Source organism: Pempheris klunzingeri, chromosome 3, assembly GCF_042242105.1.
Source record: "Pempheris klunzingeri isolate RE-2024b chromosome 3, fPemKlu1.hap1, whole genome shotgun sequence".
NCBI classification, from domain to species: domain Eukaryota; kingdom Metazoa; phylum Chordata; class Actinopteri; order Acropomatiformes; family Pempheridae; genus Pempheris; species Pempheris klunzingeri.
In genome coordinates, this window is record NC_092014.1 from 14,301,369 (window position 1) to 14,323,964 (window position 22,596).

The following is a 22,596-nucleotide window of genomic DNA, read 5'->3' on the forward strand; positions in this document are numbered from 1 at the left end:
CCATATGTGGGGGAGTGAGAAAAGATTAGATTGTAAAAGTATGTGAACAAGTGACACCATGTAGGAGAGAGACAGAACGAGAGAGAGAGAGAGAAAGAGGATGAAAGGATTCAATTTCTGTAGGGTGAGAGGGGGAGACTAAGTGTAGTGAATGTGATTTGATGGTGATGCTGAGATGGGGTTTAGGCGTACAAATACTATTAGTCACTGCTGTGCAAACCTGTTACACACACACACAAACACACAAACGTGAAAAAACAAACAAGACTCCGACCCTACAGGAGTCAACACACAACACGGCGTAAAAAAAACAGAAATCAATCTTTATATTTACCCAACAGCCCTCGGTTATGGATGTAACGGTTATTGTAGTCATAAAAATTCAACCAGTCATATCTCAGCCACCTAAAATTGGCCTTCTCTCTCCGTTTCTTTGCAAAATATAAAGGGTATGTGAAACAAATTCCCAAAAGAAGAAAATAAGTCAGTATACTATCTCGGCTTAATGCATAATTAAACCCACACCAGCAAGGAGGATGAGAGGAATACTCAAAACTGTGTCCCAGTTCCATATACCATACCCACTGTATACAGTATGCACTACATACTAATTTTCATAGTTTGTGTTTTTGCAGTAAGTGCACATTAAATCAACATACTTGTGAATACTGTGTGAAAACTGACTGATGTTTTTTGTCTTCTAATGCCTTGCCTTTGTTCGATCCATTGTCCAACATCCAAAAATATTCAGTTTACAATGATAGAAAACTGAGAAAAGCAGCAAATCCGAACATTTAAGGAGCTGGAACCAATAAACACTTAAAAAGTAACTATCAAAAAAGTTGCCGATTCAAATTTCTGCCAATGAAATAATCGCTTGAGCTCTAAACACCACTAAAATTTTTTTTTACTTGTTTGTCAAAGATTTAATGATATTTATTGTTTTCCAGAATCATACTCAAGCCATCTCTTCACCATCCGCACCTTGTTTCAATGGTTTGTGCTCGTAACCAGCACCCTTATATCCCATGTGCAATGCATTCTGGGAAATATAGTCTATGTTGACAACACACTAAAAAGTAAAAAAAAATTCAAGCAGTTTTCAGTGTGCAAAATGGTTTGAGTAAACTAAATTGTCATGGTTGGCAGAGTTTCCACAAAGGAAATAGTTTATCAGCAGTGAAACCCAACCAGATCTTGCATGTTATTATCAACTTACCAAGTTTGCAGATGACAGCCTACACAGATATTTTCTGTGTGAAAGAGCACTTCTGCTCTTTTGGTTCACAGTTAACGTCTTAATTGGCGTTAATAGAGGTGGGCTTTGTTTCAGCTGTGGTGGCCCACTTCTACTTCCCACCCTAGTTGGCATATTATATAATTTTTTTTTTTTTTCAATTGTCAACAAACGATCAAAGCCAACAAATTGTTAGTTTGTCTCTCAATGATGTCTGAATCCATCAGTGGCACTTAGCCTCAAGCTGATCTGTTTCCACTTCGGACGTAAGCCTTTAAAACCGTCTCACAAATGTATTATTTCATTTTCAAAAAGACTCAATACTCAAACAGAAGCAAGTAGTTCATTTGTTGGGAACTATTTTCACTTGCAGATTAATACACATTTGATGTGCTGTGAGTGTTTACAGCAGCAGGTCTGACTGAGATACCAATGTTCATTATAATGAATGAACATGTCACCCAGTGCGACAATGTGGCACATTGATGTGTTTTTAATAGTTTTTGGATGACAATGGAGCTCTATGGCACAGAGGAATAAGATAAATCAGGCTTAGCCTTTCCACGCAATACCTATTACGACCATATCACTATTTCTTTTGGTCTTTTCATGACAATAAGAAAAACGTATTTGGCCACTTTCCCCGAGGAACACAACACATACTAAAACCCTGCTTAGAATTACCATGTAGTATCGAATTAGCTCCCAGCTCAAGACTACAGAGGCTCGTACCTCAAATTTCTTTGCCTTCAGCTCCTTTTTTTTTTTTTTTTGGACTAAACCCTCCCCCATTCCTCCCACTTTAAGGCCCCTTCCACACCACACCCATGGCCCCCCATGTGCAGACATGAGGTCAAGCTCCAAAGATCACAGAGAGAAGCCAGACGAGAGAGAGAGAGAGAGAGAGAGAGAGAGAGAGAGAGAGAGAGAGAGAGAGAGAGAGAGAGAGAGAGAGAGGGAGAGGGAGAGAGAGAGGGAGGGAGGGAAAGAGAGACAGAGACCTAAAATCCTCCTTTCCTCCCAAAACCAGGCCAAAACCTCAAGCCTTCCCACCAGCTCCAGACCCCCTCCTTTAGCCCAGTTGTGTGTAGAGGAGGCAGTGAGCACTCTTGCAGAAACATCAGCCCAGGGAAATTCAAATGAGGGAGAAACGGTGAGAGAGACACAGAGACAAGGAGAGTGGGAGAGAGAGAGAGGGAGAGAGAGAGAAAGAGCACAATAGTGAGAAAATAGGATAAAAGAATGAGATGGGAGAGCGTTAGGTAGGAGGGAGAAGGAGGGGGCAGCGGGAGAGGAGCTGGAGATGTTGCTGAGGCTGCAGGTTAAGATAATGTGTAGATCTGAAGAGATTTGCAGGGAACATTTTTATTCATTTTTTGATTACTCCCATCTCTCCCGACCTCCCCTCCCTCTCCTCCTGCGTTGTCTCCCCGTTTGTTTGTTTTTGGCATTAGTGTTATGACTGTTGGTATGCGTGTGTATGTACACATGCATGCTGATTAGAACTGGAATATTTTCTAAACACAAATATTCACACTCGCACAAGCCCTCACGCACATATCAATACATAATGCACACAAACATACTTAAAGATGCATCAGAGAAGCGAGCGGCTGGGCGGACAGTGCCAGGAATGCTAAGAGCTTACAAATTCGTAAACATGCAGACACAGATGCTGCATATGTATATACAAACGCATGCACACAGATTGTTCACAGTGCAGCCCAGTGTCCGCTCCTTATCAATGTGCTGCAGGTAGGTTAAGTGTTCTGAGTGAGCTGGACCATACAAAATGACTCACTGCCTCCATTCTTCGGGTCACACACACTCAAATGAACAAAGACGTGTCACAAAAGGTCTGAACAATTCACAACTCGCCCAATACAAACAGCACACTTACATAGACGAGGACATGCAAAAACAAAGACGCACCTGCTTCGCTGTCTGACCCCCCCTCCAGGTTGAGCGAGATGGACTGGTCTCCATCCTGCTTCCCTTGGCCCAGGATCATCCAGTTCTCCAGACCATCCGAATCAGAGGAAACAGAAGAATCAGACTCAGACTCAGACTTTGATTCAGACTCCTCTGAATCAGATTCTGAGCTACTGGAGTCAACAGTCACTGGCCCATCGTAACTCCTTTTCCTTTTCTGGGTTACCTGGATGAACAAACGACAACCATATTGTAGATGTCAATATAATGTTTTCAGTTGCACCACTATGCTAGCGATGAAATCAAGGTGAAAGAAAAATAAAGAAAATAGTGCAATTCTCTTCACTTAAATTCTGATAAACATGTTAGGTATTTGTTAAACAGTATCACCTTGTTCCTTGATTGCCAGCATTTCAGAAAACAATCAGCTAGAGTTAAACTTTAAGGTACAGCAGCAGGTAATTTACTTGCATTGCTACATGCCTGAGAGCTCGCTGCAGCTCAGTCATACAAAATGACACAAGATGGCCCAAGTGGGAAACATGTAGTCAAAAACACATGGGTTGACACCATCTACCCGTCTTTACAAAAGACTGCTTTAAGATAAATGAGTGCCGAGGATGGAGATCTCTGATGCTTTCTTGCCAACTAGAGTTACATTAGTTTGTGGGGTTACAGCTACATTAAACTTAAACTAGCACATCCACGGTGTAGTATTTCTGGTCCTGGATGCGGGAGAGTTTAGGCATTAGCAGCTCTGTCCTGCTCTTTTGGATTTACAGACGTTAATACTCAAGCAAGTGATGTTACCTGAGATAGCATTACACTTGGTAATGCCTCATTCTCCACACTGGTCCCACAGTAAAGGGGCTCCTTATACTACAAGTGTTGCTGGAGGGTTGGCCTCTTCAGTCCTCATACTTAAGGCCTTCTCTCTTGTAGCGTTTAAAGCAAAGACAGATTGTTTGAAACTACAAACAAGTGGTCTGTGTGCGCTGAGCAGGCAATCAGAGTTAGTTTAGGATGAAACGCTCTGACCTTCTTTTTTTTTTTTTCATACTCCTTCCTGATCATACTCAAAAAACTTAAACATACAATACAAGAACTAACCAGCACAACACTGCTATGCTGTAACAATGCAGTTTGATTATTTCCATGTCCTCTACATGGACCATCATGTAGCTTCATGCATGTAAGCCATGAAGCACATATTAAGGACCACATTTGCAAGGTTTTTATTAGCTAGGTACAGCTGATAAAATCAGAGTCGTCATTACAGATAATTACAGACGATATCGACGGCTGCCAGCGAAAAATGAGGAATAGCTTTTGTCTACCACTGTCTAAGGGAACTGCTTTGCTTTATACAAATCTGCCGCTGTTATTAATGTAAACTTCATATGAGCTGTGTGTGAATGGAAAGCTTCATAGGTTAGCAGGAGTAACTAAAGGGCATCAGGCTTAGCAAACAATTTATTTCTTCTACACAAGCAGAATCTGTTTCCTCTCTACCTGTTGGGCCGGGGTGGAGGTCTGCATCCGCTGTAAGCGTTGACCCTTTAAGGCACAGACCCCTTCATCATCATCAGTCGAGTCATCCTCAGAGATGGAGATGACGTCGGGGCTGGAGTCGATCACGATGACCTCCTCAAAAAGTGATGATGATGACCTCTGACCTTTGGGGATACTTTTCCCTTTCTTCTGTTTATCACACGCCTCAGCTTTCTTCTTCGCGTGTTGCAGTGACTTGCTGATACGAGGCGAGGGAGGCCTACTTTCTCCATCAGCTTCAGCATCTGTTATCTCAGGCACCTTAAGCTGCTGGCCGTCCTGGTTCTCGGCCTCCCTTCCTTCGCCCGTCTGCTCCTCCACGTCCCCAGCATTAGAGGAGTAGTGGAGCTGACTGTAGAGGTGGAACTCCAGCTCGCTGTTGGCCTCCGAGCTGTCAGAGTTGCCTCCATCCTCTTGATAGAGCTCATCTTCCAACTCCTCCCGATCCTGGTACACACAGTACATCACCCCAAAACACACTCACACACATGCACACACCTCACCAACACTCACACCTGCGGAGATGGTGAGCTCAGTGGCAGAAGCCAACTGAAGGGAGAAAAATACACAAAACCAGGATGAGTAATTATAGTCATCGCAGTGACCAAATTATCATATTACATTCCAAAGTAATAATGAATGAGCAATGTGTAATAATGTATTAATAATGTAAATAATGTCATGTATATTAGCCACCTAATTGGCTAATATTAATAATGATACCAACACTCAAAGGCCAACTGATTAAATAAACAAGCATTAATCCAATACCAGTGTTGTTTTTCATTTTTCAAAAAGTCTAACATATAAGTACATCTAATTAATAAAACACTCACACAATGAATTTAACATGGATCTGTCACATCTGGCTCATGCCCAATCCATCAATACCACTTCAGGATATCCAATTGCTATGTATTAACCAGGACTATTTGTGAATTGTTTTCCTCTCTAAACTATCCATCATACGAAAATGCAGTTAACTGCTATACTATTAAACTACTCTACAGCACAGAGGAATGAGTGAACACAGACCAGCATCAATTGCAGAAGGGCAAAGGCTTTGGTCTCGTTCTGAAATCCATAAGGGCTTGTTAACAAAGCCGGCAGGAGTGCAGGGATCAGCTGCACTCGTTTGTTTTTACCTGTGGACTGTTTTATTATCAGAGCTTCAGTGCAAAGAAACATCTTAGATCCAGAGTTATCACCTGTTAGGTGATGATGTCAACAAAAACTTTAAAAAGACATAATCTGAGGCCCACTTTAACCGATTATGTTTAGAAACTGTGAAATTATCTTCTTACTACACTCTGTAAAACACACACTATGCTGTAAATTTTCCTAATCTCAGTCTCTTGAACTCTCTCTCTCTGTCACACACACATACAGAGAGGACAGAGAAGGGGCACTGGCCCATTGCTCTGTCCAGTCCTGCGTGTCTGTGCCATGATGGCTGGAGATGATTGGCTCCCAGACCGCACACACTGCAGAGACACCACGCTACACGGTCACAAGCCGGCCGCCGGGGATTAAAGGGACAGAAAGAAGAGTCTTCCCGGCTGGTGAGGGAGAGCGACAGTTCTGAAGTTTAGCAGTGCACAGAGACCGACAAATGACAGACTGTGTTTTACAGTGGTGGAATGTAAAATACTTAAAGCCCCGGCACAGTCGTGGTTCACCAGCACAGGTGTGTTCACTTAATCTGCCCAATTAAAGCCCTGCTCAGGACTGTGTGAGTATATACAGACAGTACTTGATCGGCATCTTTCTGACTCTCCTGTTAGCGTTGTTGCATCTGTTAAGGTGGGGCAAAGCCACCTATGAGGCCTTTTTCAAAGGAAACATTTTGACACGTCACGGTACGAAAGGCACCAGTGTAAGTCCTAACGTTAATGATGGCTGAATTCCATTTCGCTGCTTCAGTTTCAGAGTCCTGGTATTGTTCATGCTGGCTCACAATTGGGGCTTACTGGGCCACTTCAATAAGTCAGAGCCATCATTAATGTTATTAGTAACACCAATGCTTTAGGGCTGAATAATTGATCACAATATTACTGAAATCACAATATGGCCAAGTGATATGCAAATCGCAGGAGCTGGTGAAATGTTTCATGACATAATAAAAGAAACATTGACGTGCTAAAGAGATGCTCTGGCCTACAATTCATATTATCCAGACATAACAGAAAAGACCCCATCAAAAATCAGATCATCATTCTTTTTATAATTTTTTCAGGGAAAATGAATACCATTACATTACCAGTCACACTACAATTATCACTCATAATCAGCAAAAGCAATATCAGTCAAAATGACTACAATAAGATTTTTCTCATACCATTCAGCCCTGCTGTGCTTTTCCTACTAAAGGTTCAACCACATCAGCTTTTCATTCAACAACACTGACAAGCAGTAAGCTCAGAAAAAGGACGTGATGCCACGATTCTGACTTGGGTTATAAAAATGGATCGCTAATGACTATCAGCAAATTGGGCACGTCAGGGTTCAAAGGTGAACCCTGACCTGTGAGTCTGCAGAAGATCGCACTGAAAGTCACAGGAAAGTCATGCTTGAATTTGTCTGACATTCAGGATTCAGTGGAAGAGAATGGGAGATGGAGAGAGTATTTGTAGGTTAGAAGTGTAAGGCGATTGCACCTTGGCACAGGTCGAAATGTCAGCTGTGATAAAAGCCTATGTGTACATCGAGTTTAGTGGCTTCACAAAATTCAAATCACAACTCTGCCCAATATCAACACAAACTACTCACACAAAGGTCTACTCAACTAGAATACCTAAACACAAATACCCATTGCATGTGTGTGTGTGTGTGTGTCGGCCCTTAAAGAACAACATCTGAGGTACTTTACTTGAGAATTTCAATCTTATCCTACTTTATGCTCCTATTCCACTGTGTTTCAGAGGGAAATTTTTTACTCCACTACATTTATTTCACTGCTATAGTTACAAGTTGCTTTGTAGTTTAAGAGTTAACATAAAAAAAATCTTATTTTAAAATATGATAGATTGTAATAGATCCTAATATCCAAAAGTTAATAAAGCAGCTGAAAATTAGCTCAACTTCAGCCAACAACATAATATATCACTACTTGAATAATAATCCTCTAACCGTAGCCCGATAATACAGCAAGAGCATTACGAATACATTTTCTTTTGATAATGAAAAGAAATAGTTGTCACAACTTGTAATTTTTGGTGCATTTTACTTGCCATATACATGTATGTGATTAGATTTTAAAGAGTAGTGTTGCTGCTTTTCCTTGAGTTATGGACCTGAATACTTCTTCAACGACTATTTGAATAGTTGGTCAAGTCTGTGTGTTCAGTTTGTTGTTAAAATCACCACTGGTGTTCAGTCAGTGCATTTATGTCTCCCCTTCAAAAGAGACATTTTAGAGGAAGTACTGGGGGAAAACAAACGGATGAACTGATGATCTGAAGCTGCTGGGTTGCCATGGTATTTGATTTTTCGGGGAAAACACACAGAGTAGAGTGACAGGATGAGGTCCTGTGACTCTACAATAACGAACACAACAGCAGAAAGCTGGGTTTAATAAGTCAATATGCACTCTGACTGTAGACAGACTGATGGTAGCCCGGCTAGCTAAATGCTAACGAGCATTTAGCAGGTATATTGAGGACTAAGTTAGCTCTGTGTGAAGCTACTAGTAGCTTAGTTTAAGTGACAAACACGTAACTGGCCCCAAAACACAGAAGCACTGAAAAAGCTGTCGCTGAGCAGAGATTATCTCGAGTTTGTTCCACATGTGAACAGTTCCTGGTTAGCATGTGTCTCCCCTGTCTGTCCACGTGTTTATATGCACCAGAGCGGTCGGCCGGTCGGATGTAAACAATGGGGCACTCCAGCCACAAAAACGCAGGAAAGAAAATAAAAACATGGGAACAGAGTCACCCAACTCAAAGCTACAACTGCACTGTGTTCAATATTCAATGTCATTAAGCATTGGCTCACCCTTATCCAACAAACTGAGGCGGTTACAGGAGTCGGAGCTGCTCTCCAGCTTCCAGCCAGAGGGAGACAGACAAACAACTTCCGGGTTTGTCCGGGGAAAATAGGTTGGCCGACCGAAACGTTTCACTGCGCACTGTATGAATGTGAGTAGGCTATTATCGGTACAATGTTCTTTGTCATCACTGACATATACATGCAACAACATTTTGATACTGTTGTTCATCAACATGGAGCCAATTTTAGATACTAAACTAATGGATGAATTATTATTCCTCAAAATATCATAAAATCATGCCACATTTTTTCATGCAATTAGTAACTGCAAGTTTCAAATAAATGGAATAAAGCAAAAAGAACAACTTTTCCCTCTGATCTGTTGTGCAGTATACATACAAATAAAGAATGGATGTACAAGTATGCCAAACTAGTATTTAGGTACAGTAGGCCAACTTAAACTTACCAGATTCAATTCCACTAGTGGATATTTGTGAAAGTACTGGAGACTGTCATGACCGATGGTGGCCAGACAAAACCTAAGACCTTTAAAACTCATAATATGTAAGTGTCAGTTAAAAACCAAGAACAGATCTTGTGTCACACACTCGTCCCTCAGTCACATTTACCTGTCAAAGATGAACAGAGAGAGACTTGACCAAACGTGAGCTGTTGACCTGTGGATGGAGGCGGTTAGTCCGAGTCATTTACCATGCAGGAAGATGAGGCAGAAGACAGTCAGGGGGACACTGAGGAGGACAGAGCAGAAGATTTAGTTTATTAAAACCAAACTATGTATGGAGTGAGTACAAAAGAAAAAATTCTCCTGATCACCTGACTAAAAAACGTTATGTCCATGCCTGGCTATAGAAGATGAACTGCACTTAAGCGTACTCAAATCCCAAAACTTTAAGCCAATTTTTTATGATGTATTATATTGCTAAAGGGACTTACAGTTTTTCAACACACTGCTTGTACTTCTAGTTTTGGTTTGGTATACTATTGAGATTGTAATCGTATTATAATAATCATTTATATCCCAATATTATAAAAACAGTGTAGCGCTGCTGTGAGACTCCTCTAAAAGTGTACAATTACCAAGCAGTGTCATTGCAAGGGTATTATCCTCACCATGATACCATGAAATGCCCATATCTTTTAAGTCGAGAAATTCATTTGGGCTTATTTGTTTAGACCAGATCATAAGTTGAGGGGTTCATAAGAAGATTTAGGGGCAGAAAAGATATATTTTCTTTGTGAAAATTTATATTAGGATCTCCATTTTTTCCCCTGCTGTTTTCTTAGAGTTTTGTTTATTTGCTTGTTAGATAATCTTAAGGAATTCTTTTCAACCTTTAGGCTCACCTCTTATAAATCACAATATGAAATCTTGGTTTAGGTCTAACAAAACAAAAATAAATCCTGTTGGACCAGAACATTAAAATTACAGATTTGGAGTGTCCTGGTGGCCAAGGGGTTTGGGGATACTGACTAATGAAATGCCCACAAACACTTGTAAAAAATTGGTGATGAAAACAACACAGTGGCTGTTGAACTCTACTGTAATGCAAAATATTATCAGATTATGTCTGCACAAGCTCTATGAGCTCGGAGAATACCCTGAGACTACATTATTGTGAAACATGTTCTCAGATAGAAAAATGTCATTATGAAAGTTGATGTGGAATTGAAAACTGGGCTGCTTGACTTCTAAAGCATCATATCTCTTAGTGCAAACAAAAGATTCGGTGGGTCCCTACACTGTTTTTCACTGCATGGACTATTGTCAGGCTGATGGATGCTGGGCGTTTTCACCTTCCTCAATAAGGCACAAATATTAGCAATGAAATGTCAGAATATGTGCGTGTGCACATTGGGTGTGTGCATGCATGTCTGAGTGACTTGTACGGACCTTCAGGCCTGTGCTATTATTACATGTTGATGGGAATGTAAATCTATATGTAAATGTAATTCAACAGACTGGCTATCGCCATCAGTCATATTTATAACACGTAGAATACAGCAGAAATATGCCATCCTGGCTCTCATCCAGACTGTGTAACATTAACATCCATCTTTCCCCCTACAATATCATGAGAATAATTGTGAACTGTATATCCAACTATAGGCGTCACCATCATAATGATAGTGAGCGAATGGCAATATGATTGGGAATCAGAGGGTGAATGCCATCTGATTCCAGAGGTTTCTCCATGCGTGTCAATAGAGGAAAGGCCATCACAGAGTTGGATTGTTTCCTTCCAAAGGTTAGGCTGCACCTCATGTCTCAACACTATCACTTCTTTTAGCCAATGTATACATTCCACACACACACACACACACACACACACACTTAGTATTTGTATCCTGCATCTGTTTTGTTTTTGGGAGGTGCATATGGGGGCCCTCTGCCTCCTCTGCTCCCCGTATCTCTCTAAATTGGATGCAGGTTCGGGATGCCTCACTGCCTCAATGAAATTGTGATGTGGCTGCCTGATTTTGGGTTCCATGCATTTGACGGTATTTACTATTATTATTTCAAAAAAGGTAGAGGAGACCAGCTGAATGGAGGCATCTGGTTCAGCGGTTCATCTCTGAGCGTCCAGCCCACTGGTGTGTTGAAGATGGATGGAGCATCCTGGACAGGGATTTAAAGTCCCCTGATTTCCAATCACACATTCCAGAGGGATGGTTCTGCCTGATGAATGATCTTTATTGAGGAGAAGGAGTTAAAAGAAGCATGTCATTGCTCTCATTCGATGGTGTTTGTATGTGCCATGGCGGCTCCTACTTTCATTTGGCGTCAGATGCTGCAGCCAACACTTTCAATGGAGTGGTTTATCAAAACAGGATTCTGGTCAGCCGCTCTAGTGTATTGGCAATATTCTGCAAACGATGGTCATTTGTGTGCAAAAGTACTTGTTTGAAAGCTAAAATGCTCCAACTATGTCCTCAAGACTGCTATGGCTTGGATTTAGTCAGTGTGATGACGCACTTGTGAGAGGATTTTGCAGAAACTGAACTAAAAAGTCACAAAGACATTTTGCTGTTTAGGTAATAAGAACAGCTGAAAGTCCACTGATCAGCTGAGCAACAGAAAATGAATTGGCCTCTACTTTGATAATCGATTAATTGTTTAAGATAAAATGACAAGAATTAACTGGTTTCATCTTCTAAAACATGAATATATTCTGGCCTTTTTTGTCTTCTGTGATGGCAATCTAAATATTTTGAAATGTTATAAAAAAAAGAAATTTTAAGATGTCTTCACATGCTCTGGGAACATGTGATGGCCGTTTGTTTTCTTTCTTTTCTTTCTTTTTGCTGTTTGTAGACACTCTGCGCACCAAATAATTGATTAACTGAGAAAATAGTCACTAGATTTATCAAAAAATATCAGTTAGTAGCAGCCCTACAAATATATTTTGTAAGGCGACTGAAAGACACGTCTAGCACCTGCTCAGATGTCGATTCCAACCGTAACTGGTTGCATGAGCTTGTTTCAGTTCTGTAACGTGAATTCAGTTGAAAACAAATCTGCTTCCTTTTCTGCTGCTGGTGCAGGCTTCCTTGTTACTGTATGTATGTAAATACAGCCAGCCAGCCTGTATCAAAGCAGCCAGGCAGGAGGAATTCCCTCTAAAAAAAAAAAAAAGACTCGCCCTGGATCACCGCTTCTGAACAAAAATGGCTCCCATGCATGATCCATATGGGGCCCTCGGTGCCGCAGTGTTTCGTACAGCGTTTGTGAAGCTGAAGTCCCATCTCCACAGTTTCTCTTCCACAGACTGTCGCATCACTTCAGTGAATGTTTGGTCTTTTCAACCATATTAACATAGGTGTTATATTTTCATTAGTATCACATACTCAAATAGCTTTTCTGGATAAGAAACTGATGGTGTATTAGAGAGATTCAGTAGATTCTGGAGTTAATATGCCAAGTAGAGCATGTACTAATCAGTGGCAAAGCTCACATGCAGGAAGAAACAAATGATAAAACACAGCCGTAGGGGAATGACGACTTGTCACGGGCAAAGCCTGAAATTGTGGGTCACGTAACAGAATATTTCTCTGTCACATTAAAGTTTTAGTGGGTCCACTGACAAACCAGACGTAACATTGCTCACCCCCAAGGACTGACCCCACCTTCGACGCCTTTAGCTTTGACAACGACTCATCAAACAATGCTAGAAAAAAGTAGGATTCACATGTTGTCCATCCATTTTTGCATTTATTAGATAGTTGTGAGTATGGCACTGAGCTGACGGGAACCTGGGGATCTTCAGAATCCCTCAAGGGGTGCCAAAAGGGTCACTGATTAATAAATAATAACACAAAATTATTTTTCTTTCTTTTCTTAAATCTTGTGAAATACTGGATAAATCATGCTCTGAAATACTTCACATTAGGGGTTGGAGATAAAGGTAAAATGTTAAATTATAGTATATCTATTTTCATATCACAATATTGATACATGAAAAATTAATTAAGATTTTCATGGATTAAAAAACAGATGTGTCTGATTATTCTATGTTATCCACCTAATTAAACACCCAACAAATCAAAGTGCTGCATCACAACAATGCAAAAATCTTATAAAAATCCAATATTTCCATTGAACAGTCCTGCCCACTGATTTGCAATGCTGCCCACAATGGCTTTACGGTTGAAAAGTTTATATTGTCTGATGGTATATGCTGTATATCATCACCCAAACCTCCTTCTAACTAAATGCTTTTGGGAGGAAGAAAAATCACTCTTGAACTGCTCTTATCTTGTCTCCACATTAAGGTGATGAGGATCCACACGTAGATATTACTTCATTTATTGTCTTCGAGCTGAAACAAACCAGGACGCCTCCGTTCTGATTATTATTTTTTTGTGGTCAGTAGATTTTTAGACTGGTGCTTAAAACCTCTGCTGTAGGTCTTTGGTGGGAGCGTCTCACAATCACACTTTTTATATTAAATGAATCACCGCTGCAGGTGATTCATTTTCCTCATCCAACACACTTGCGTGCACGCGCATGTGTGCGCACACACACAAAACACACACACACACAGAGACAGACTTCAAGAAACACCTTTTTGTGAAGCTCTGTGATCAACAGTCTGTCAGGGCTTTCAGCAGGAAAAGACTAGAACAAGAGAACAAGCCTGACAACACCTTTTCAGACCGGACCAAGTGACTTGTGTCTATGGGGATTAAATTTGTGAACAGAAGTTCTATACACTTACACACACACACACACACACACACACACACACACACACACACACACAGAGCCACACGATGCCACAACACCTCTTTCTCAGCTGCAAGTATAAAACCACATTGACAGGAGCCTTGTCCTTTCTTGTTGAATCGTCACGCTGAAATGTTTACCTTTACATACAAATGGCCTGGTGTCATGTTGTGTCACATAATGTTTCATGGACAAATAATGTGCCCCATTTCTCAATCCGCCCTGCAGCCCTTAAGCCCCCTTCTAGCCTCTATAGTCACAGCAACACCCAAACACCATGGCTGCAAAAAGGAAGCCTGTGTCACCACAGTGAAGTGCCACTCTGAATTAAATCCCAGGGATATAAGCTCAATCAGCACTGCGGCGCTGAGTGCTCAGGAGAAAGCGATGGCAAACACATGAGCACCAGAGGCAAGTAGTTCTCAAACTGTTTTAGTAAAGGTTTATTATTCAGAATTGTAAGACAAAGGTGGATTAAAGAAGTGGTATTATAGCATGACCCAAAGGAGTATTGTTTAAGAGATGCGTGAGCTGCTTCAAATATAAGAGTTTGGAACATTAAAACCTTCAACTGGACACTCTGGTTAGTTAAGTGAGTAAATCAAGAAGTTAAAACACAAAATATACACAGTGCTTCAAAATAAAAGCATTTATAGCAAAGAATATGGGGCAGAAAGGATAGCAGCAAACAGGAGAACTACAAAACAGAATGAACATCAACAAAAGAGCAAAACACCAGTTAAAAAAAGCCTGAGATTATTGGTGAAGACCTAATAGTGAGTAGTAGAATATGCAAATGCACACGGTCTCCCTTCATTTCTCGATGGGAAAATTTGGGTAAGGGACAACAGGGCTACTGTAAATTACACAAAATAGATACAATAAATTAATATCCAAGCAAGTCCCAAACAGCTTTGTAGTACAAGTGCAAACATAATCTGTGAATGTGGTTGTCCCCGAGGTGAAATCTAACAATTAACATCTACTAAGAAAGGACACTAATTGACTAAATGAGTTGTGTAAATGTATTTACGAGCAGTGGAGATTACTCAAGTACACTTTTGAAGTACTGTTGCTTTACTTGAGCTCGATCACTTCTGCTATTCAGAGGCGAACTTTTTACTCCACTACATTTACGCTCCTTCGCAGAAGAAGTGTTCGCATACAAAACCCATGAGCTTCTAAAAAGGACACATTATGCACCAAAGACTCAACCCAAATAAGGCAGTTAAAGTTCGATCCCCTTTGAGACAGCCACATTGAATGCTGCTTACATGTTAATGCATAATATAATGTCCATACTGGTATAAGGACATCCAGTGGGCTGTAATGACATAAGAAAATAACACACAACATAACGAGAGGGAACATTCTGAATGAATACACTTATTTTTTTTTATGATTTAAGTATATTTTTGCTGACACTTATTTTGACATACTCATCTTCAAGTAAACATTTGAAGGCAGGACTTTTTCCTCTAATAAAGTTTTTTTTTTTTTTTACATTATTGCTACTTTTGCTCAAGTAAAGACTCTGAATATTTCTTCCACGACAGTTTGTGAGCTACAGAAACACACAGACCGCTCATGCAGATGTGATTCTTCATTAATACGCTGAAATCATTGTTTCTCTCCATCACACACACTCACACACACACACACACACACACACACACACACACTGATGTGAAGCCTGTAAAGTGTCTTTCCCTGTAGTTTACCCCAAGTCTAAACGCTGTGGTGACAGCCAAAAGCCCCACAGAGACACGGAGCGTCTCCTCCTGTGTTTACGTGTTTACTTATTGTTCTAATCGGCCCTTTAGTTCTTCTGTCTCGCGCTTTAATGCGATTCTTTCCGGTTCCGCTCGGTCAGAGCTCGGGTCACCGATCCAACTACACCCCCTCATATTAATTAGCCGACATTAATTAGCGCGGGGATGAAAAACAAACAAGCGATGATTAATATCGAAACTATGGCGAATTCTTTGAGGAGATCCTGTAGGCAAACCAAATGTGGAGCGACACCTCACTCAGGCTGATGAAAAACTACTCAAAGCACCAAATAATAAAAGCAGATATAACTAGATATTAAAAAATATGTGAAGACACTGCTGCAGGGGGCAAAGTATTTCACACAGTCTAAACATAATTGGGACTATAATCCCTCAAAAGGGGAAACTAACAGGCTGCCTGTATGAAATTCTACTTTGTTATTTTAAACATAAAATGTGTAATGTGACATGATGACTTTATTTTGCATCTCTTTTAAATAATGACAATAATAAGCCTTTTTACAGAGTTAGAAATTCTAAATTTAATGTTGTTAACGCGGAAAAAAAACATCTCTAATATTCACATTTACACCTCAGAGAATATTTATTATCAAGTTAAAGCTCAGTGAAAACAGACTTTATTAATCTTATTGTCCTCAAATTGTGTTAATTCTAACCATTAGATATTTAATTTTTAATGTCTTCTCAGGCTTCCTGTTCCTAATTTCCCCACATTGCCTAGCTTGGCAAAATCAATCAATTTTTAAAAAACAAAAACCGGGTGTCTTCAAATAGCTCAATAGCAGATAATTGTACAGTCTTTTCTGCGAGCTCTCACGTTTAGAAAATGCACTGAATAATCCGCTGCCATGGACCATGCATGCAGATTCCACTTTTGGGCCTGTGAACAGATAAGGGCGAGGCAAGTCTGCCGAGGGGTTGAAGATCTTCTCTCCCTGAGGGCAAGAGGGCAGAAACTATGTTGTAACTCTGTGGTCAGCGCATAGATGTGAATCAGTGGCCCTCCATCAGTGTAACCATTATATTCAACACTATCACAAGTGACGACAGCAGGTCAAAACTAAGAAATATGATTAAATATATGTTTTGTAAAAAAAAAAAAAGAAAAAGAAAAAAAACAGTAGATATTAATCCACTGTAGATTTTCCCACTAATGTCTGTTTAACTCCTGAACATCATCATCTGCTGGAAGCCAAAAGCAGGATTTCTTATTTTCCTGATAACAGTCATAACATCATTGATCTGCTGTTTCTCTGCCTGAAGGTCAGAGCAGAACCTCCTCTTTTTTTGTTGTTGTTGTTGTTGTTTCCCGCATTGACATGAAAACATTAGTATTTATGTTTTGCTGTTGTGGGCGCGAGCCGAAGGTCAGGGTCGTAGTGTTGCAGCGCGAGGCGACAAGCAGAGCAAAATGGGTCTCTGTCTGCGCTTTGTTCCGCACTCAATTGTCTCGGGGCTGCGCGTGAACCCTGAGACCTGCAGCTGTCTGGAGGACAGGAACGAAAGGACAAAGCGGAGAGAGGGCACATATATCCTTTAATTTTTTTATTTTTTTTGGGGGGGGGGTGGGGGGTCATTTGTGGTGAAATGTGGCAGAAGAGAAATGACAGACTGAGGTGAAGGAAAGCGGCCTTCATGTCAACACTCACTCTCTTCACTCTGACTCTGCAGTTGGATGAATCACATTGTCTTTTTCACATATTGTCACCTGGCGTGTTGATATATTTTGTGACGCTGAATCTCTCTAAAAAAAAATACATAAATAAAAAAAACAGGACAGCAAATGTATTTTTGTTGTAATATTTGTCAAGGAGACCTACTTCCGGCTGAAACTCCAGCCTGCCCTTTAGTTATAATGTTGTCATGTCTCCTACAAACACACACTTCCGCTTTTCATTTAACCTTCAGCTTTTGTCTTTAACTAGGATGTGCAACAAACAAAACAAAAAAAGTTTTTTTTGTTTTTTGGATAGCTTATTTTTTGTTTAGTCTTGTTCTGTTCTGTTTTTAGGGGCTATCCTGTCTTAATTTCAGACTAACACTAAGCCAAAAGATGCCCTGTGTCACACAGAGCTGGTGGACTATACGTAAGTGGAGTAAAACCCTCTGATCCGGTCTGGGATTGTAAAAACTGTGTTTTCAGTGGATGTTTGCATTAATAAAGCGGAAGAGCCAAAGAGAGCGCACATGTGCAGGAAATCTTGAATGTCATTGTTCCGCCAGAGAATAAAGTTCTCGATGAGAACCAACCAAAGCAGCGGGTATCAGTATGAGTGGGGAATTTCAGTTAGCAAATTAATATTTAAATTAAACGATCACAGGTGTGTGTCTGCGAACAATCAGAGGCGAGGACCGGAACTATCCGCTGTGTAACAAACACTTTGCACACAGTGCGTGCAGGGGGGGGGGAGAGAGACTGCACTCCCCAACAGCAGAGCGATGAGGCTGAAGTTGTAGACCTGTGTATTGCACCTGCTCCACAGTCATCCAGTCCGTGCGTAACGCGTAAAGAGCGCCGTGCGTAACAGGTGTATACCGGCAGAGGAGGAGGCAAGTTTGGAGAAACTCTCGTAAGCGCTTCGTTTGTAAGCTGCTGGAAGGACGCCGGACATAAACGCACTCAAGAACCAACTTTCTCTCGCTGATACGCCAGTCAAAACAGAGTAAAACCTGCACGGGCATAACGCGCATAATTTAATGTTTCCTGCCTACATAGCTATCGTGAGTCCCAGAGGAAATGAATCTAACATAAAAGAGAGTCTCCCCCTCTTTTATGTTCGAGTAAGAGGACGACAGAGAGAAGGGGGAGAAAAAGTGGGGCGGGGGCGGGAAAGTTTAGTAAAGTGGAACTTGGTAACAGATGCGAGTGAGGGGGGCGCGGCCCTGCAGGGAAGGGTGGAGGTTGTGTGCTGTGTGTGTACGCGTGGGTGTGCGTGAGCGTGTACGCGCGTTGCATTTGTGTGTGTGTGTGTGTGTGTGTGTGTGTGTGTGTGTGTGTGTGTGTGTGTGTGCATATGTGTGTGTATGTGTGTGTAAGCTCGTGCAGGAAAAGGACAGGACATGAGCGCACATTGAGAGAGCGGCTCTTTTACTCGGCCTGATCATTTCACGCTTCCCCCCGAAGCCTTTTTTCCACCTAAAGCGTTTAGTTGCAGCTGACTGAGCACTTGCAGGGAGTGCAATAGGGAGCGGAAGGGTCGAATTATTTCAACCTACAACTCGCCCCAAAAGTACTGTAGGACGAAAGAAAAAAAAAAGAGAGAGGGAGAGGAGAAAACAGTGCCAGAGAGAGAGAGAGAGAGAGAGAGAGAGAGAGAGAGAGAGAGGGAGGGAGGGAGTGAGAGAGAGAGAGAGGAGAGAGGAGAAGAGAGGGAGAGGGAGAGGGAGAGGGGGACACTGGAAAAAAGTTTTTGTTCTTTCCCCTTTTTTCCCCTTCATCGCCTCCCCCTGTTCTAACCGGCTAACATGGACCAGGGGCCCAAGAGTCCTGCACTGCGGCTGGGGAGAGCAGGTAGGGTCGCAACGGAGCTTAAATGTCACTTTTATGAAGAGTTGAACTTGTGAAACAAATGTTGCTGTTGTTATAGTTTCTCTCTCCTTTTACCATGTGAAACTTTATAATAGAAGTTGGTTGTTTTATGGGAGTTATTTGAAATGCTTGTTTTGGAGTTATCAGAAGTATTGCAAAGTTTTCTGCTGTCGTCGTGTATGAAGAAAACTGTGATCAGCTGGAGCCTTGACTTCTTTTAGCCCAGTAGCCTAAATCAAAATGTTTGATCTCAAGTTGTGAGACTTTTTGTGGAGCGGTGATGAAACGTATGGAGATGGGATGATTAGCTGGAAACTTTTTGCTGTCTTAAAAAAAAAAAAAAAAAATTTTTTTTGTACTTTGGGGTTTATATTTTGTCATATGACTTTGGTATCAGTAAGGGATTTCTGTCATCATTACTCTTAAATTTATATTTTTTGGCTGTGCAGAAGTACAAAAAAGTGGCTGAACTTGTTGGTTTGGGTTGGTACCACATTCTGCGTCAGGTCAGCTCCACGTGTTGGTCTCAGCATCACCTGAGAGGTGAGATTCACTGATAGCCTCGATAAAATAAAACACACCGTGGGTTTGCGTAAGACTGTGATGGTGTGTGTTTGTGTGGCACAGGCATGCAGGAGTAAACAACTCCTCACACACATTTAAAAAAAACAACAACACACATTTACTGAATGCAGCTTTTGAACGTGTTTCATGAGGACTGTGATCATGAGAGGTGACGAGCTCTTAATTTCTTGTTTTGTGGACCAGAAGTTAAAGTTGCAGGCCGCTGTGAAGGAGTCTGACCATGACTGTTGTCTGCATGTCTCCATTACTTAATTCAACAGGTTCATCTCCTATAGGCCTATTCATAAAACAGCGGGGTCGGGTACAGCAATGGATCAGGCCATCGACCTTGTTATGGCACCCAATGGATATCACATCATTTCATAATGCTGCCCGCTGTGTCTGCATTGATAAAACGTCGTTTGTCATTAAGAATCGGTGGGCAGGTGATCCTCTGTGAAGGGGTAATGTGCTTCGTGGAAATGCTTTTCTCCAGACAAGCAAAATCTGCTGTAATGATTCTCCTGCTGCCTGTTGCTAAGAATATGGTGGGCCTAATGCATGCATGAGTATTTGTTTAAGACAATTATAGAACAGCATTTTTACTGGGGAGCAAACGGAATTTTTAAGTTCATAACATCACAATTTTGTGTGTTCCTGTTTCGACACGTTGTCTCACAATAGAAATACACGAACTTGTGTCCAGCTTTCTATGGCATCAAAGAATGCCTGTGCTCTAGAAGACAAATAATGCCCCCTTTGCAAGCTTTTGTGGAGAGGGCTCTACCCCTGATAAACGGTGAAAGCAATGGGATTTGTAGCAATTGGATAATAACCTTTTAACCACTGAGGAAATCAGAGTTTAAAGGAGGCCCTCCCCTGTTGGCGTGTAAAGTCTTTAGGGCCCAGGGCCTGTACCTACAGCCTCTCCATTTCCTCTCACTTTAACATACGTGCTTGGGGTACAAAGGAGAGTCTCTGAGAATCAACGTGGTTCTAATGAGGCTCTCTCTCTCCCCGCCCTGTTGGTTGGTCGTGCGTAAAAGTGCGTATAGGCCGCCATTTCAGTCCCTGTCTGGCGACAAGTGGGGCAGCGGTTGACGGTAAATTATTATTTTACTAATGAGGAAAATTAGACACAGCCCACTTATTTGTTTTGGTCTCATAGAAATATTTGAACCATGGCACTCCTATGGTTTTAATACATTACCTCAAAGAAATGCGCCATCTTTGCCCTCTCTATTAGAAGAATAACACAGCACATATATAGACTCGGGTTCTCTGGGGCTGCTATGGTTAGATTCTCAGTGAGAAACACCATTTTGGGTCCAGCTTTGGTCCACATATTACTGTGTCACCTTCAACCAACCTTTAAGTGTAGAAATCTCTGCAGCTTCATGACCAACCGGCACCAAACCAGAGCATCAGACCTCCTGAATATCACAGCTTCATAGGTTGGGTATTTTTTTCATAAAGAATATTTTGATTCTGCACGTAAACAAACAGGCATTAGAGTCTGTGTGAGGTAAAGGCCAAATAAGGTGTCTGATCTGTGCACAATGGAAATGAAGAAAAGCCACGACGGAGAGAGATGGAGGGCTGAGGACAGGAGGAGTGGAGAGAGGGAGGGAGGGAGGGAGAGAAAGAAGGAGAGATGACCTCACATGGCCTACTTTCGCTTTGACCTCAAGTGCCCCGTCATGACACGAGGTCTGATATCACGGCCAGCAGGGCCTTGAACTCCATCTGACAGATGACGGACTGGCTTTTACCTGCGTTATCATGATTACAAATGGGTCCATTTGATGAGGCCTGAGAGTGGGAGAAGCAGCGAGAGGGATTTACCTGCTCGGCACACAGTCGAGTTCCACCTCGGGAAGTCCGAGACGGTTCACTCTCCATCCAGTCCATATATTTTATTTATTAGTTATGACTTTTATATTTTATGAGCAAATGAAAACTTAAGAAGAGATACGGGAGCTTTCTCATTATGTTTACAGTCAGCGGGCGTGTAATAAACGAGCTGGTGGAGTTAACATGCGCTATTAATTTTTCATTGCTTTTTCGTTTGGAGGCACGAGCGCAAAAAGCAAAACAGCCGAAGCTTTCATGGTGGATGGAGGGAAGGGAGAAGAAGGGAAGGAAAGAAAGAGGGAACACTTAAACAACAGCACTGCCTCCAATTTGCCTCCAAATGATTATCACAACTCAACCACATTCTTACTGATGTTTAAAAAAAGTACACACACCGTCGTCTTCCTCCTCCTCCTCCTCCTCCCTCCCTCCCTCCCTCCCTCCCTGCCATCCTCCCATTTCCAAGGTAATGAAATATGGTAATGGATTTGGACCCCCGGATTAAAGTCGTCCTACCCTGATGGAACTTTTCTCCAAATTTTCAACCCTAAAGCAACAACAATTTGTATACATGATTGATTGTGTTTGGATTTTTAATTGCTTATGTATTTAATTTGCAAATCGGAGAGACAAGGGCGACGGCTGCAATTTACTTCTGAGGGGAGAAAAGCGCTCGTGTCTATATCTCAATAAATAAAAACAGACTCAAGCTGCAGAGGGAGAACGAGCACAATGAAACCAAAACCAAAAAAAACCCCCAAAAACCACGCAAAATATTATAACGCTATGCTTTTATATCCCTGTCTGGAAACCTCCAGAGCCAAACACCATACTCCAAAATATTTCATTATTTATTTATCTGAAAAATGAAGAAAATACAAAAATAATATTAATCGTACATTTT

The 22,596-nt window shown here is 41.4% G+C and overlaps 2 protein-coding genes across 2 annotated transcripts in view; one reads left to right on the plus strand and one right to left on the minus strand.

Annotated features, from left to right (window-relative positions):
• zcchc7 (zinc finger, CCHC domain containing 7) overlaps nt 1-8,773 on the minus strand; it is a 50,906-nt gene extending 42,133 nt beyond the window's left edge. The window contains exons 1-3 of the mRNA XM_070828225.1: nt 8,714-8,773; nt 4,682-5,269; nt 3,170-3,395 (exon numbers count right to left, since the gene is read on the minus strand). Coding sequence (XP_070684326.1) covers nt 3,170-3,395; nt 4,682-5,185 — 730 coding nt within the window. The 5' untranslated portion in view covers nt 5,186-5,269; nt 8,714-8,773. The remainder of the gene's footprint in view (nt 1-3,169; nt 3,396-4,681; nt 5,270-8,713) is intronic.
• A 10,157-nt stretch (nt 8,774-18,930) lies between these two features.
• The window catches only part of pax5 (paired box 5), a 51,655-nt gene continuing 47,989 nt past the window's right edge, over nt 18,931-22,596 (plus strand). Inside the window, exon 1 of the mRNA XM_070856533.1 lies at nt 18,931-19,256. Coding sequence (XP_070712634.1) covers nt 19,211-19,256 — 46 coding nt within the window. The 5' untranslated portion in view covers nt 18,931-19,210. The remainder of the gene's footprint in view (nt 19,257-22,596) is intronic.